The sequence below is a fragment of the Strigops habroptila genome, chromosome 1 (assembly GCF_004027225.2).
Source record: "Strigops habroptila isolate Jane chromosome 1, bStrHab1.2.pri, whole genome shotgun sequence".
Classification (NCBI taxonomy): Eukaryota; Metazoa; Chordata; class Aves; order Psittaciformes; family Psittacidae; genus Strigops; species Strigops habroptila.
The window spans coordinates 97620008-97635743 of NC_044277.2; the positions used below are offsets into that span (position 1 = coordinate 97620008).

A 15736-nucleotide genomic window follows, 5' to 3' on the forward strand; every position below is an offset into this window, starting at 1 on the left:
TGACATGTAATTTCGCTGCAGCATTTATTGCTATAGGAGGCTGTTGTGACCATGAATTTTGCGGAGTTTGGAGCAGTGTAGATAGGTTAATACTGTATAAACTATGACAGAGCAGACACTGGAAAGGATGGAACACTTACGTGCAAACTACTGGAATAAATGGGGGCAACACAGGGGTCAGAACATGTTTTTACCTGTCATCTTAGTTCAAGATTTCTTATACCTTCAGATGAACCCAGGTTGGCTGAGGTTACTGAACCTGATAGACTTTGTCCAGTATAGCAGCTACTTTGTTTATTCATATTTCAGTTACTATTGTCAAAATGGGCTGAAGTAGCAGACAACCTTTAAAATTTAATCTCTTCCTTTATGATAACAAATTAATTTGAAAGCTATAAACAAAGTTAACAGTGAATGTCTTCTATAGCTCTCATTCTTCAAACAATCTTTCATCCCGTTTAGGTTGAAAACAAAGCAGAAAGTGAAGTTGAGGAAGGTGATAAAGTACAAGAGGGAGAAAATGAGAGGAATACAGAAAAAGAGCAAGATAGCGAAGTGACTGCAGACACTAAGCCAGGTAATGGTTCCCAGCTGTTCTCCAAGCTGTGTTAGCTTTAATGGCCTTCCTCTAAAGCAGTTGGAATAGACTATAAACTCAACTGTGGCTGAAATATTTCCTCTTGCACATCAGGCTGCTTCATAGTTCAGTAGTAAATATTCTAGTTTAATTTCACTGCTAAGCTCGGGCACTAAATTCTTTCCTGAACTCATTTGAGACCTCAGCTGAGCTTTTTTCCACTGTGTGAGGTGACTGGGTGAAGAAATTGCAGTAGCAAAGAGCATGTGGGTCATATAAATTACCTTCTTTTGACTACTGCACACCATTTGATCATTTTTGATGTAAAGAAATGGGACTGCTCACTTCTGTCCTTAGAAGTTAATGTGTTAGCTCAGTTTCCCTTTAAAGAGATGCAGACACTTTATTTTGACAGGCTGAGTGCTGGGGTTTTTTCTACATAAGACATTATTCTTACTTATTTTTAACATGTTTCCTTTGTACCTCATGAATATATTGTTTTTTCCAGTATTTTAGCACCAGGTAGAACAAGAAGCATTTGGATTTGATGGAATATGGAATTGATTTGGAAATGCAGCTGAAATGTTCTGAGAGAGTAAGCTGATGGCAGGAGATGAATTGGCAGAATGGAAATTAAAAGTATTTAAATTTTTGCTATTTGTTGGTTCGGATCCTCTTAGACTAGAGCTGTTCCTCTGTCAGCATTTGGACAAGTAGCAATACTATAATGTAGGAATGTGACAGTGTGTGGATGAATTAATTTGACTAATAAAAGTGCACATAGTGCAGTTTCTGTCCTGACGCGATACTGTTAACCAGGGGAGAATGCACATAATGGATTTGGTGGGAAATCTCTTTCAGAAGAGAAGGAGGCAGAAGAGAACAAGGAGAACGTTGATGCGAGCAAAGACAAAGAAAATGAGGCTGGGAAGAAGAAAGTGGAACATGAAATCTCGGAAGGAAACGTAGCTACAGCTGCAGCTGCTGCCCTTGCCTCAGCTGCCACCAAAGCAAAGGTTTGTTTTATACAAATATCCATTGGCTTGGCTTCCAGTTCACATTAGAACTCTTCTTAAAATGGTCCTTTGTTCCAGATCTGTGCGATTTCATATTCTAACCTCTAATACCTTGAAGGAGCACAAGTGCCTTCTTCAGTTTCTTCTGCTTGAACTCCAAAGTAAAATTGTGTACAGTTTAATTCAGGCAGCTACTTTTATGATTATGAAATTGATGAACATACCTAAGAAATAGCCCTAAGATGTATTTGCCATTTTTGGAAAGACTTTTCTCTGATAGATCTGGCTGTAATGCTGAGGGTGTAATCCTGAGTGATAAAACCTGTACTTTTTTGCTGTGCCACCTCTGTTCTTTGGGCTTCATACAAGCCTTCTGTGCTTGGACTCCTTGTAAGAGCAATGTGATTGATTCTAGCACTACAATTTTTTTGATAGACAACTTAATGATTTGTTGTTGTTCAGAGGAGCTGTGTGTGTTAAAAGCACGTTCTTGTCCTTCTGTCACTAAACTTCTGTTTGTTTGTCTGTAGTCTTGTAATAAGGTGTGGTTTGAATCAGTGCCCTGTCTAATAGCTTTTCTTTACCCTATTATTACTAATTGCATATTGTCTTTAATTTTCTTTCAGAATACCCTTTTCAAAATCTGCATTCTCTTTACTTTTTTTTTCTTTTTTTTTTTTAATTCAAGTTGAAGTTTGGGGTTTTTAATTGCTCTTGAATTCAGTGTCATGTTCCATGTCACCTACTTTATAGGTACCAAAAGCAAAGCATTCATGGTGTTTATTTCCTGATGGATTTCCAGGACATAATGGTGGACGTAACAAGGTGTTGCATGTGCCGTACTGACTTTTCCACCGTGATCTTTGACTCTTACAACTTCAGTTTGGTTTTTTTTTTTTTCCCCCCAGCTGCATGATACATATTGAGGATAGTGTGATGATAGGTGTTGTCATCATGAGATTTGAGGATATTTTTAGTTACTGTAGGTAGTAACCTAAGCCAGGTTCTGAAATCACAAGTTGCATAAATTCAGCATTGTGTAGTGTCAGAGTTAGGCATCCTCGTGGTGTAGAACCCCACTTTGCAGGCAAACTTCAGGCTCATTATTTTGGTGAAGTGCAGAGTCCGAACTGGCTCCCTTGTGCATCACTTCACCTGTTGGTGTCTGAACCTACAGTGCTCTAAGCACCAAGCTCTCCTACTGAGAGTAATGTACTTTCAGTTCATCAGACTTGGAATCATAGAATCACAGAGTGGTTTGGGTTGAAGGGACCTTAAAGCTCATCCAGTTCCAACCCCCTGCAACAGGCAGGGACACCTTCCACTAGAGCAGGTTGCTCCAAGCCCCGTCCAACCTGGCCTTGAACACTGCCAGGGATGGGGCAGCCACAGCTTCTCTGGGCAACCTGTGCCAGGGCCTCACCACCCTCACAGGGAAGAACTGCTTATATCTTATCTAAATCTCTCCTCTGTCATTTTAAATCCATTCCCTCTTGTCCTGTGATTTCCTGCCTTTGTCAAAAGTCCCTCTTCAGATTTCTTACAGGTATTTTCAGCTATGTTGAAAAAAAACCCCTGCATGTTATATGCAGGGTTATACATGTGTATATAAGGAGACATGAGATTTAATCTCTGTTTTATGGAAGGCTACTTGCTCCAAATAAAGATGATCCCTTACTTTCCTTCCTTTATGATAATGAGTGCTAGAGGAAGAAGTGACTTGGCTAATGGTGGTTTTCATTATGGTAATAATAATATTCTAGAAGAATTTTAGCTTTATATTATAGGAAATAATATAATTAGGATGTTCACACTTCAGAGTAGCATTCAAGTTCAACAGGGATTTCTCTTTCCACTTAAAAAAGCCAAGATAGTATTAAGGCTTTCAGTGAGCTGTATCTTGTCTGAGAAGGTAATTTGATTCTTCATCATAAACTCCAGACCTGGTCATGTGAAGAGCTGTTATGAACTTGTTTTTGTTAGTTTTTATACTGGAGGAATATTGCAGTTGGCTTCTCAAGAGAAACAGGGATTCAAGTTGAACACACTTGAAGTGGTGTTTTTTCTTTGGGATAAGTGGCTTCACCAAAGAGATGTGCTGTTTGAGAAATGGTATCCTGTGATGTGTACATTCGAGGGTGAGACTCTGTTACTGCATATAGAATACAGGAACAATTTAAAATGTATTTTTACAGGTTATGGATTCTGTACAAACAATATTAGAACTAAAGTCCCCTTTCCTCATTTTCTTCTCAGATTCCTAAATCACTGTAAGGTATTTTTTCCTTTCTGTGTGTAGGTAGCACCTGATAGAAAATGTGCTCTCTACTGCAGATTGCTGTTAGCTTTTGTCCAGTTGTGAATGAGCTGTAGAGCTTCTGCTGGAGCTCTTGATCCATGACCTACACTGCCAAGAAGGAACTGTTCTGGTCATAATTTGACCTCCTGCATAACAGTGACCTCGTGACTTCCCTGAATTCCTGCTTTGAGGTAGCTCTGATTGAAAACATCTTTTCTGGAAGACACATATCAAAACTGCCAGTGATGCAGAACCTCCTGTGATTGTCCAGAAGTTTTTTCTGTGGATGGTAAACTTTGCTGTTAAGCTTTATTCCTAGACTGGTTCGCTTCAACCACCAACCATTGAAGCACCTTCCTTTGCCTGCTGAATTGAAAAGCCTTTGGTTATCGACCACTTTTTTCATGTGTTGTAGAGATTTAGAAAGATAAGATTCAGGTATAGAAGGGACCCTGTGGCTAAAATCATGTTTCTTTTTGCCAGCAGCTACATCCCATCTTCTGTTTATAGGCAAATCAAACTGTCTTTAATTGCTTCCTTCTTGCTGCTGCTCTGGAAACTCACTGTAGGACCTTTTTCATCTCATGCTTGGATGTGTGCATGACAGGGCTTATTTTTTCCCATTGCGTGCCTTAATTTAGAAAGTTCTGTGTTATCTGCAACCTTTGTTTCTTCTATTTCAGTTGTGAAAGACAGTTTTATCCCCTTTTGGCCTCACAAAACAAAAGCTCGGTGAAGCAGCTAGTCTTCTTTCACAACATAGGAAAAGGGAATGAAGAAAGTGTGAATTTTCTTCTTTTTTTTTTCTTCTTTTTTTTTCTTTTTTTTTTTTTTCTTTCCCTCTGCCTGTTGCAGTTTCAGCTAACCTCTTGCGTGTGTGGATGAGAAGAATTCAGTGCAGAATTCCAGTCGGATGATGCTAGGATGCTATCAGTTTTCCGGAGGTGGTCCGGTTTTACAGTTGTCCATACCAGTTGTCATGCTCATACTCTTGCTGTGAATTTCACAACAAAAGCTGGGTTTAAGATGGTCAGGGAATGGGCTAGGTTCTGTGAAAGTGCCTGTAATGTGCGTGTGCTAGGTCAGGAGCTAGTTGTCATAGAATCGTGTCATACAACAGTTGGAAGAGACCTTAAAGTTCATCCAGTTCCAACCCCCTGCCAAGGGCAGGGACACCTTTCACTAGACCAGGTTGCTCCAAGACGCATCCAGCCTGGCCTTGAACACTGCGGGGAATGGGGCAGCCACAGCTTCTCGGGGCAATTCCTCCCCAGGTTGATCAGTATTCACCCAGAAATACAATTTCTGAGTAGTGGAACTGGAGTCAGTATTGTGGCAACGGGTACAGACCCAGGCACAGAGCCACTCATGGCTACACTTGTGTTTAGGGCTCCTGTGCTGAAGTCATAAACCAAAATGTCATTCTGTATTCACTTTCAGCTGGGACTGGGTCCACTGGCTGGCTCGGTGATACTCAGGTTGTTCAGAATTTCTGTGTCGCAGGATAATGTCACATACCATCTGCTTTTTTGTTTGTTTATAACTTAAGGTGGATGCAGCATGTGTTTATCAGGCAATTTAAATCACCGTTACTTTAGTCTTACTATTTTTGATTTAGTCGTGACGGTTCTTTGTCCATGCGGAAGCACTGGCTAACGCCAGGCTAAGAGACCCATCTCTTTGTGTCTCTCTAGAGAAAACGTCAATGATGATTTCTTTTCTGATGTGTATTTTGAGACCTGTCTCTTACCTAATCACATGCCTTGCTTGATTTTATGTTAATATGATTTCATAATTAAAATTGTGTGCCTCAAGCAGGGCAGAATGACTGCCAGAAGGTTGTGTGTGTCAACAAACATGCTTCTGTCCAACTTTTTATACAAATGAGTTTGATTTACTGAGTGGTATTAATTGATGTTAAAATTAATCTGAGAGTGTCAAATGTGTTTTATCTAGATCTACTGAAGACTTATTTTATTGCTGATGGGTTACCAGAGGTGAATCACAGAATGATAGAATGCTGTCAAATGACACAACATACTAATGATGGAAATGGTATCATGCATTTTTGAGAAATTAGATTTATAATTAGGAATACCAGGGAGTTTTATAATGTTTCTTCAGCTCAGTATTTCTCCCAGTTCTGAGCCAGAGCTTGGGGCACAGCTTGCTAGATGCAAGTTGCTGTTTGCAGCTTGAGCTGGATGAGGTCCAGCGTTTTCTTTTTTCCTTCCATCCCTCAGCTCTCACCTCCCCCTTCTCAAAAGCCAACCCTCCTTCCCACTCACCCTTGGATGTGTCAGGAAGGCTTTGCTTGGACACCGTTTAGGAAACATCCCCTGATTATTCATACAGAAACTCCCAAGCAGTACACACAATGGGTGTTTTGAGCATATTTTGATTTTGAACAGCAAGCTTTTAATAAAAGCTAGTAGAAGGTGTCATTAACATGCCTTTCACACTTGGAGAGTGTGAAACACTTGTAGACTGTCTCATATATCACATGTGTACACACATCTATATATCCTGTATCATTTATGTAGAAGTGTGTATATGTAAATGGGGTAAAGCTAAAGCCTTGTAAAGAATCTCTGCCTTTTTTTGCAGTTTGCTTTTGCAGTTTAAATACAGCTTTGCCTTCAGCTTTCTTCTGCAATAAGAATATTGTGCAATCTGGTTATAAAAGGAAACTGGAGATTTTTTATTTTTTCTTTTCAACAGTTACTTCTAATATCTGTGCAGAGATTTCTCTGCAAGCTCTTCCTCACCCAAGGTGGAACTGCTGTGCTGAGAAAGCTTATGGTTTAGTGGTGTGGTACTGCATATAATGGGAATATGCTCAACTAGATACACAGCTTCTCATTTACTTGAGCAAAAAGAGTATCTGAATGGCAAAGGCACGCAAAAGTCATCTCACTGTGTCTGTGGGTTGTTCCAGGTAAAAGCCTCTTGTGTGTGTTTTGGTGAAAGCTTTTTGGATGACCTGCAGCTGACTCGGTAGAACGGACCCTGCCTCCCTCATTTGCATTTCCACTGAAAGTGCTTTCTGTTGTGCTGCACTCAGAAGGCTTCAAGGCAAAGCTGGGTTGCTCATGAGTACTGAGCATCCACAATACCTCTTGTATTAAAACTTGACATCTATTTATTTGATTAAAAGATTAATAATCTTCCAAGGGCTTCTGGTTCCGAGCATGAGATTGATAATCTAATGTCCTGTTTTCTGTCCAGAAAAGTGGAAAACAATGGCTAAAGCTAGATGTAGGCATAGTTGGCTGAGTTGTTCCATGTAAAGCATTTATTTTGTGAAACGTGTGTAAAGCAAAACCCTGTGTTTTATCCTCAGCACCTAGCAGCAGTGGAAGAAAGAAAGATCAAGTCCCTGGTCGCCCTTTTGGTGGAAACGCAGATGAAGAAGCTGGAGATAAAACTTCGCCATTTTGAGGAGTTGGAAACTATTATGGACAGAGAGAAGGAGGCGGTAAGCAGGGATTCTGGAATAATTCAGTCACTGCAAAGATCTATGTATGCTAACAGCTGGAAAACTAGCAACTTCAGCTGTTCCTCACCTTTACGCAGGTCTTTCTCCTTCAGGTAGAATTCATGATTACCCCCTATAGTAGCATTTGATGGCTCTCCTTTATCCAGCATCTTCTCTTTACCGTAAGCAGGGAAGTGCTGGTATCCCAGATCTGCTTCATAATCCTTACTCCTGTCATCTAAGCATGAGCATGGAATTTGTCCTGAGCCTTTATGTAGGCCTTATCACGTGAATGATACCATAGAGTAGTTTGGGTTGGAAGGGACCGTAAAGACTATCCAGTTCCAACCCCCTGCCACGGGCAGGGACACCTTCCACTAGAGCAGGTTGCTCCAAGCCCCGTCCAGCCTGGCCTTGAACACTGCCAGGGATGGGGCAGCCACAGCTTCTCTGGGCAACCTGTGCCAGGGCCTCACCACCCTCACAGGGAAGAACTTCTTTCCAGTATCTAATCTAAATCTCCCCTCTGTCAATTTAAATCCATTCCCTCTTGTCCTATTCCTACCTGCCTTTGTCAAAGCCCCTCTCCAGCTTTCTTGTCAGACGCTTTAGGTACTGGAAGCTGTTCTAAGGTATCCCTGGAACAAAACTGAATTCACTAATGAGAAAATGCGACTGAGGAGGAGGAGCTGGGCAAGCTAAACAAGAAAGTTGGTTTCTCTCCTCAGTCTAGCAAGGCTGTAAGCCAGGACACAGATCTCGGTTGAGGTTTAGCCAGCTGACGAAGGTGGTGACACTGAGAGCATGTATACTGTGCATCCCAAGCAGGGCTGTATTTATATTGTAGCACTATTAATGACACTTTGCTAGAGACTTGCATATCTCTAAAATCAGGGTATAACATGTAAGGGATGCTACCTGTGCTGTCAGCACCTGGGTTACACATCAGTTACAAGGTGTTCTTTCGTATATAATGTGACAGGCTTCCAGAGAAACAGTTTCTCTCCAGCTACTGTGAAGATGACTCAGAACTTCAGTTTTTGTCAGCTAGTGGTCATTATTTTATTTTTTCTGTTGTGTAGCTTCTGCATTTTGTCAATAGGCAGTTACCCTAGATGTGCTAAAGATACTGACTCATAATTCTAGGGATTTTCCCATTTGCCCTACCACGTGAATTTAATGCAATTTACATCCTCATTTAGCCATTAATAGAGTCATAGAATATCTTGAGGTTGAAGGGACCCATTAGCATTATCAAGCCCACCTCCCTGCTCCTCACAGGACTACCTAAAACTAAATTTTATGACTAAGAGCGTTGTCCGGATGCTCCTTGACCTCTGAAAGGCTTGGTACTGTAACCACTTGCCTGGGGAGCCTTGTCCAGTGACTGACCATCCTCTCAGTGAAGAACCTTTTCCTAATGTCCAACCTGAACTTCCCCTTAATCACATTGATAGAGTTTGACAAACTGTTTTGTTGTTGTAGCAGAATGTCAGCAAGAATTTCTAGATTGCTCAGCATCCTCAACCATGTCAGTGTGGTGTTTGCCTCTGACACTGATTGGCAGCTCAAGAAATGGACCTAACTATTTTGAAAAGGTTCTCTGTGGATTTCTTTCTTTGGGGGATATATTCTGTTAGTGACAGGTTGGGGGTTTTTTCCATTTTGACACATGTGACATTTTCCTTTTTAAAAATGTGCATACCAATTTTTCCCTTGGCTTTCGGGTAGTTAAATTTAGTCCTTTCACCTGTCATTGTGGATATTTAGTGGAATAATTAAAGCAAAAAATATCCTTGGTGCCATTGTACACTACGCATATGTCCTTATTTTGCTGCACTGGTGCTTTTTTATAGTAAAGGTAAGATGATTCTAAGTCTTGAAACAAATCTGCTGCAGACTGGAGGGTGTTAGATTTTACATAAAACACATTTACTTCGGTGTTAAAGCAGTGCAAACTGTGTGTAATTAGGGATCCTGTTGGTAGGATCCTTGTTGACCTAGAATTTATAATAACATGTGAATGCTTTCTTCACTGTTTCTGTTTAGGGGGGAGTTACTTGCTGAAGATTAAATTGGGGTACAATAACAGTCATTGTATAAATATACATCATGTGCTTGTAATAGTCCTTCTAATTGTGAATCACTTCACAACAGTGCAGAAACATGTTCTTGCAAGCTTGAAGATGGTCAAGAGTGTAGTGTTCATGACTACATACCTAAAATTTTCACCGATTTCCTGAATCGCATCATGTAGGGAGATTGTGTGGCAAACTGATAGATGCTGATCTGCCTAGTGTCATTCTTCCCTGAAGTTGTTACAGGTATAAGTCGAGTTTTGAGAGTTGAAGAGCAGAGCAAATTACTGATACACAGCTCACGAGAAAATGTGTTAGTACCAGTTGTCTTAATGCTAACCTGGGGGTATGACTGTAGGTTGTGTCTGTAAACCTGCTTCTGAAATGAGTACAACAAATCATAGAATCATGGAATAGTTTGGGTTGGAAGGGACCTTAAAGCTCATCCAGTTCCAACCCCCTGCCATGGGCAGGGACACCTTCCACTAGAGCAGGTTGCTCCAAGCCCCGTCCAGCCTGGCCTTGAACACTGCCAGGGATGGGGCAGCCACAGCTTCTCTGGGCAACCTGTGCCAGGGCCTCATCACCCTCACAGGGAAAAACTTCCTCAGATCTCATCCAAATCTCCCCTCTGTCAGTTTAAAGCCATTTCACCTTGTCCTAGTCCTACCTGCCCTTGTCAAAAGCCCCTCTCCAGCTTTCTTCTTGTCTGCCTTAAGGTCACAGTGACGTCTCCCTGGAGGCTTATTAAATGCAAGAATCTAGTACAGAACCAGGTGTTTTGGGCTCTGTACCAGTTTTAAGACCAGGTAGTGTTACAACTTGTGTTTGTGTCTTTTTCCTCTCTCCAACTGTCTTTTCTCATCCCCAGAGGAGGGAATGTGTAGAAGCGAACTTTTCACTGGCTTTCCCAAGGACAAGGTGTATTTGCAGGCACTGGCTGCTGTTCGGAGATACTTTGTAAAGACTTCTTTTAACTGTAGCAGGATAGGGTACCATGAAGAGAGCAAAGCAGGAATACAGAGGAGTATAAAAGGACTATAAAGACCATGGTGTAGCCCTACTTCTTGCCTAAGCTTTTGTTTCGGGTCATTTGCAGTATTTTTTCTGTGAACTGCCTGCCACCTACAGAGTCTGTTTCCACACATGAACGATTACACCATTGGTATACGTGCCTCGTTGTTTTATCAAGTTCTTCCCGCTAACGTATCAGATTGGTCAAGGAAAAAGGAGTCACGGCAGCATGAATAATCACATTGTAGTTCCCACACGCAGAAAACCAGCCCCCAACAAGGAGCATGTATTATTCATTAGGCTCTGTCCCCATCTGGTTCTCCTGGTGAATGCGTGCTCTGTAGTATTCTGTTTTCATCCATGCTTTGTCAGCAGTCAAACTGCTAACACAAAGTATTGGTGGAGCTTTGGGATTTTTGGAGAACTTCTGCTAGGTGGAAGTCTCCTTGGCAACCTGCTTTTCCGATAAATTATGGAGTATAGCTTAAAATACTCATTAAATATTTGTAAACTAGTCACGCAAATCCACATGTCCAGTTACTTAAGAGTACTAGATGTATAGATACATTATGATTTCTTAAATAAGTCAAGTGACGTACACTTCCTTAACTAGGACAGTGATCAGTCATATAAATGCCCAACAGCAAGAAATATTTTCTCTAGCTTTTTTTGTCTTTTCATTTTGGGCTTCCTTACTGCCTACATGGCTTCATAATCAAATTAGCCATTTTATGTTATTTTATGTTAATTGGCCTAAATTACATGAGCTTTTTTACGTAATACTCAATAGTGCAAATCATTGCTGCCTGGCTATCACGATGTCCAAGTCGTACGTTTAAAGTAAAGGCACGGAGTAGGATCCTCCCTATAACCACTGAGCTCGTGCTTTTGCACACATATTCTGCTTTGGTCTTGCCCTGGAAAATCTCTTTAATTTTTAAGTTTTTAAGAAAATGATTTAATTTTTAGTTTTTAAGAAAAACATCCAGTTTCTTCTAGAATTGTTTTAAGGCTGAATGCTGTGTGCAGTACTCGCTGAGTAGTGTGTTGTATTGCTGAGAGGTTCTTTAGGGCAAAACAAGGTGAGTTCACCTCTTCCAGCTGGGAAAATGGCCTGGACCCTTTACCAAAACTTGCTGCAAATCAGACAGTTGGGTATCAGTAGGATGGGCATTTGATTTGCAGAAACATGGTTTAAATGTATAGTTCCTAACTTCTCTTTGCCTTTTCCCTCCTATTTTTGACATAGTTAGAGCAGCAGAGACAACAGTTGCTAACAGAACGCCAGAATTTTCACATGGAACAGCTGAAATATGCTGAATTAAGGGCTCGTCAGCAAATGGAGCAGCAGCACAGTCAAAACCCACAGCAGCCTCACCAGCACTCCGGTGGGCCTGGGATGAACCCCCTTGGGGCACCAGCACATCCAGGCTTACTGCCTCATCAGCAGCCCCCACCATACCCTATGATGCACCACCAAATGCCACCACCTCACCCACCACAGCCAGGTAAGAAGGAGAAAATCCCCTTACATTGATCACCATTCATGATAGAGTAAAATCAGAGGAAGAGGTACTGCTGGGTAAAATTGTGCAAGATGTAACAGATGGACTGTGTTACATAGTGTTTTATAATGGCACTGCTTATAAACCAGAAAGGAAACACAGTTTGCTAGGACTCTGCTTGTACTGCAGCTTCATTTTGCATCTTTTATCCCTGTAGCAGATGTGCAGAGGGAGCTTGGGGAGGAGGTATCTTACCAATGGGTATGAACACCCAAAAGGAGGGAATGAAAGAAAGCACCAGACTCTTCACAGTAGCACCCAGTGACAGAGGAAGAGGGCAGTGGACACAGATTAAAATACATTAAATTCTATCCAGACACAGGAAAACACTGTTTATTTCCTCTGAGGGTTGTCAAACCCTGGAGCATATTCCCCAGCAAGGCTATGGAGTCTCCATCCCTGGAGGTAGTCAAGCTCTAAGTGAAAACATGGAGCTGCCCCTAAGTATTGCTTTCGAATACAAATAAATACTTGTTTCTATTCTCTTGACTTTTTTATGCCAAATGACCTGAGCAGAGATGCTCCTTCAAAAACAATCATTCCCTCTAATTCTCCAGTTCATTGACACACCTAACTGTGTAAAAATAAATTTAAAAAAAAAAAAATTAGGGGGAAAGGACCAGAACAAGAGGAGGAGGCAGGAAGCTCCTCTAGCAGTTTCCTTTGTCAGGACACCTGATCCTAGTGTGCTTCTCTGCCCTGTTTGAGGCTTTGTTTTCTGGTTCCTGCCCTTCTGTTTGATGCCAGGTGAGAGTCACTGAACCATGTTGGTCAGAAGAGTCACTCAAAAGTCTCAAGTCTTGCCTCCTGCTCAGAGCAAGGCCAGCTGGATCAGATTGCAAGGGACTTTTCCTCTTGAGGCTTGGGTATCTCCAAGGGTGGACATATTTCTAATACCACAGGATAGAGAAATTAGTTGGCAGTGTGGCTGTGCTTCTCCTCAGGATGAGGAACATCCATCCACTGGGCATAAAAAATACTGTCACTTATTCTAAACAACTGTTTATTGACAAAACTAACAACCCTACTCTTAAGTAACCAAGTAGCTTAACAGTATTTGCAGTCTCACTTTTAAAGCATTTTACTATTCAAAGGGGTTTGGACCACCAAATACTGTGCTTTTGCTCTGAAGGTGTTTATGGGAGTTAGAATTGGTGCTTTACTATACTTGTTAAATGTTGTTGAAATGGTAATTTAAAATAGAATAGCACCACCTGGCTTGTAACCTGATTGTCCAACTGGAGCACAATGAAGGAGAATAGCTCTTATCAATTTTCAACTGCTTGACCAAAAAATACTCTAAAGGAAGATCAGTTATTAGTCAAAAATATTTCGGAAGATTTTGCATAGGCTGCTGCTGAAGAAGCTGAAAATTTGGGGTATTATAATCAAAAGCAGGCAACAGAAAGCATTCAGAAGCTAGAGTTTTTATTTTGGAAAAAGGCCTGTATTAAGGTATGGCTTGGGAAAGAGCAAAAGTGTGTCATAAAGTAGCAAGATTTACGGATGACCCTGAAAATATGAGGTATCTAGTCCAACTGTGTGGATCTCCACGGTAATAAAACTTGATTCAATCAACAGATGCAGACTAATGCAAATTGGACAGGCAGGTAATCGTCTGGGGATCTAGATGTTTAATCAAACTTATCTTTCTAAGGGACTAGTGAGTTCCTGGCTCCATTGTGCACTTGTGGGCAAAAAGTGCTGACATTGTTTTGGGAGCTGTTTTTGCTGAAATTGAATTGGGAGCGTGATAAAATATGGTCTGTGGTTTTTAGAGCCAAAAAACATTGTAGCTTGATTTGTCTTTTGTATGCTGTATTGACAACTTAGGTCTATTCACTTAACAGTAGAATGAAGACATGTTCTATGAAATGGAAAAATGGCAAATTGATAACAGATTAAAGGGGGGAATCATTGCATGTCATTAGACTAGCTCTTACTTAGAAGCTGCTGTTGAGACTGAACATGGAAGAAGATTAAATGCATTGTTGTATTCACTAGGGGACTAATAAAACTTAATTTCTAATATATTCACATCTTTGATTCACATAATACCTTATTACTTCAGCCCCATCACAATCATCCAGGCCCTCTGTCCCCAGTGATCCCTTTCAATGTGTATGGTGGGGAGTGTGGTGCTATAGTAATTAGTCAGTACATCTCTCTTTCAAATTTGATTAAGTCAATCAATAGATTGACTTTTCCACCACCACCCCTCCTGTTAGAGGGCAGCAGACTGGTGGATGAGGTGCAGCACTTAGGCTACTGTGACAGTGAAGCATCTGGTGCTCTCATGCTATACAGATACAGGACTAGGGTATTGCCTTCTACCTAGTCTGGCAGTTTGCTGGTTTGATATTTTTGTGAAGGTGAGAATTCAGAGGCCCTTTTAGAGTTTGAATGCAAGCTCCTCTGCTGCTTCTACCATACTCCAACTGATCTTGCCTAGAAAGCAAAATAGGCTCTTCAGCGGAAGTTTGTTAGAAACGCCTGGGAAATCCACAAGTGCCAAAGTTCTTCAGCTTCATAGTGGGGTTTTGTATAACTTGAGGGCAAGGAGAGAAAATGGAAAGGTTTGCCATTTCCTCAGGTGAGTTCAATGCTTAAACTCTGAGTCAGTCCTGGGAAGCGGGGATGTGTAAATAGTAACTTCAGGATTCTTCGGTTCCCAGAGATAGTGACTCACGAATTGACCTGATTTTCCGTTTAGGTAGCTTTAAGATGCCCAGAGTTTGACTTCCCTTGTCAAATCAGTACATGGTCACAGGGTGAATCTCTGCTGGAAATACCTCTGTTGCATGCTGCAGCCTTCAGAAATCTTACTGACATACTGAAGCAGTCAGCAGTTGCATTTTGTGTACAAACCCCCGCCCCATGTATTATGTATATTAAAAAATAATCCCCTATCATATCAGTGATGTTGAATCTGTGATAAATACTACAGAACTTCTATTGTATTCTGTGTATTTTCCTTACTTTCGCATTTTTCGGGCAATTGTGGTGTGTTTATTGGACTCGTATGCTTTGGAGCGTTAGCAGGCCAGTCCTTTCATGACAGACCTGTACATATATAGATCAACAGCAATTTTTGCTGCTCAGTTGCTAATTTGGGATCGTTTGAAACAAACTGGTGAACTTCTGCAAGTTCCCTCGCTGGGAACTTGTGTTCCCAGGTGTGCCTGCCTTTGAGTCTCCTGCAGTCTTTGTGGAGATGCCAAAATTTGGAGTGTATGAGGAGATGAATTTCACCCTGCAAGGGAGGGCTGAGGTACACTTAAAGATGAAATCTGAAGGCTCTTCTTTGTTGTTCTTAGTCCTGTAGATGAAGCTCCAGCTTCAGAACTGTTGGTGTACAGCTTGACATGTTTTTGTAAGAAGGTTCAGTTTCCTTACCTGAGTTCTCAGCTTCAATCCAATAACAACCTGCTGTCCCTAAGGTGGCCAATTTGAAGAAACCTCAATGATGAAGAGACTATTCCTCAATGATTTTGGAGACTATTTTGTTCCGACCCTGTTTCCCTATTCAAATTACACTGAGATGGCACTTAGAGGCATGGTTTAGTGGTGGACTTGGCAGTGTTAGGTTACAGGTGGATTTGATGATCTTAAAGGTCTTTTCCAACCTTAATGATTCTATGAATACCGCAGTGTAACTCTTCTTTCAGGAATAAAGATGTTACTGGAGGCTTAGACAAGTTGCTGCCTG

The 15736-nt window shown here is 41.2% G+C and overlaps 1 protein-coding gene across 2 annotated transcripts in view; it reads left to right on the forward strand.

Annotated features, from left to right (window-relative positions):
- SMARCC1 (SWI/SNF related, matrix associated, actin dependent regulator of chromatin subfamily c member 1) overlaps positions 1-15736 on the forward strand; it is an 85610-nt gene that overhangs the window by 56464 nt on the left and 13410 nt on the right. For both annotated transcript variants that reach the window (XM_030492924.1, XM_030492932.1), the window contains 4 exons: positions 463-577; positions 1439-1593; positions 7236-7370; positions 11712-11970. In XM_030492924.1, coding sequence (XP_030348784.1) covers positions 463-577; positions 1439-1593; positions 7236-7370; positions 11712-11970 — 664 coding nt within the window. The remainder of the gene's footprint in view (positions 1-462; positions 578-1438; positions 1594-7235; positions 7371-11711; positions 11971-15736) is intronic.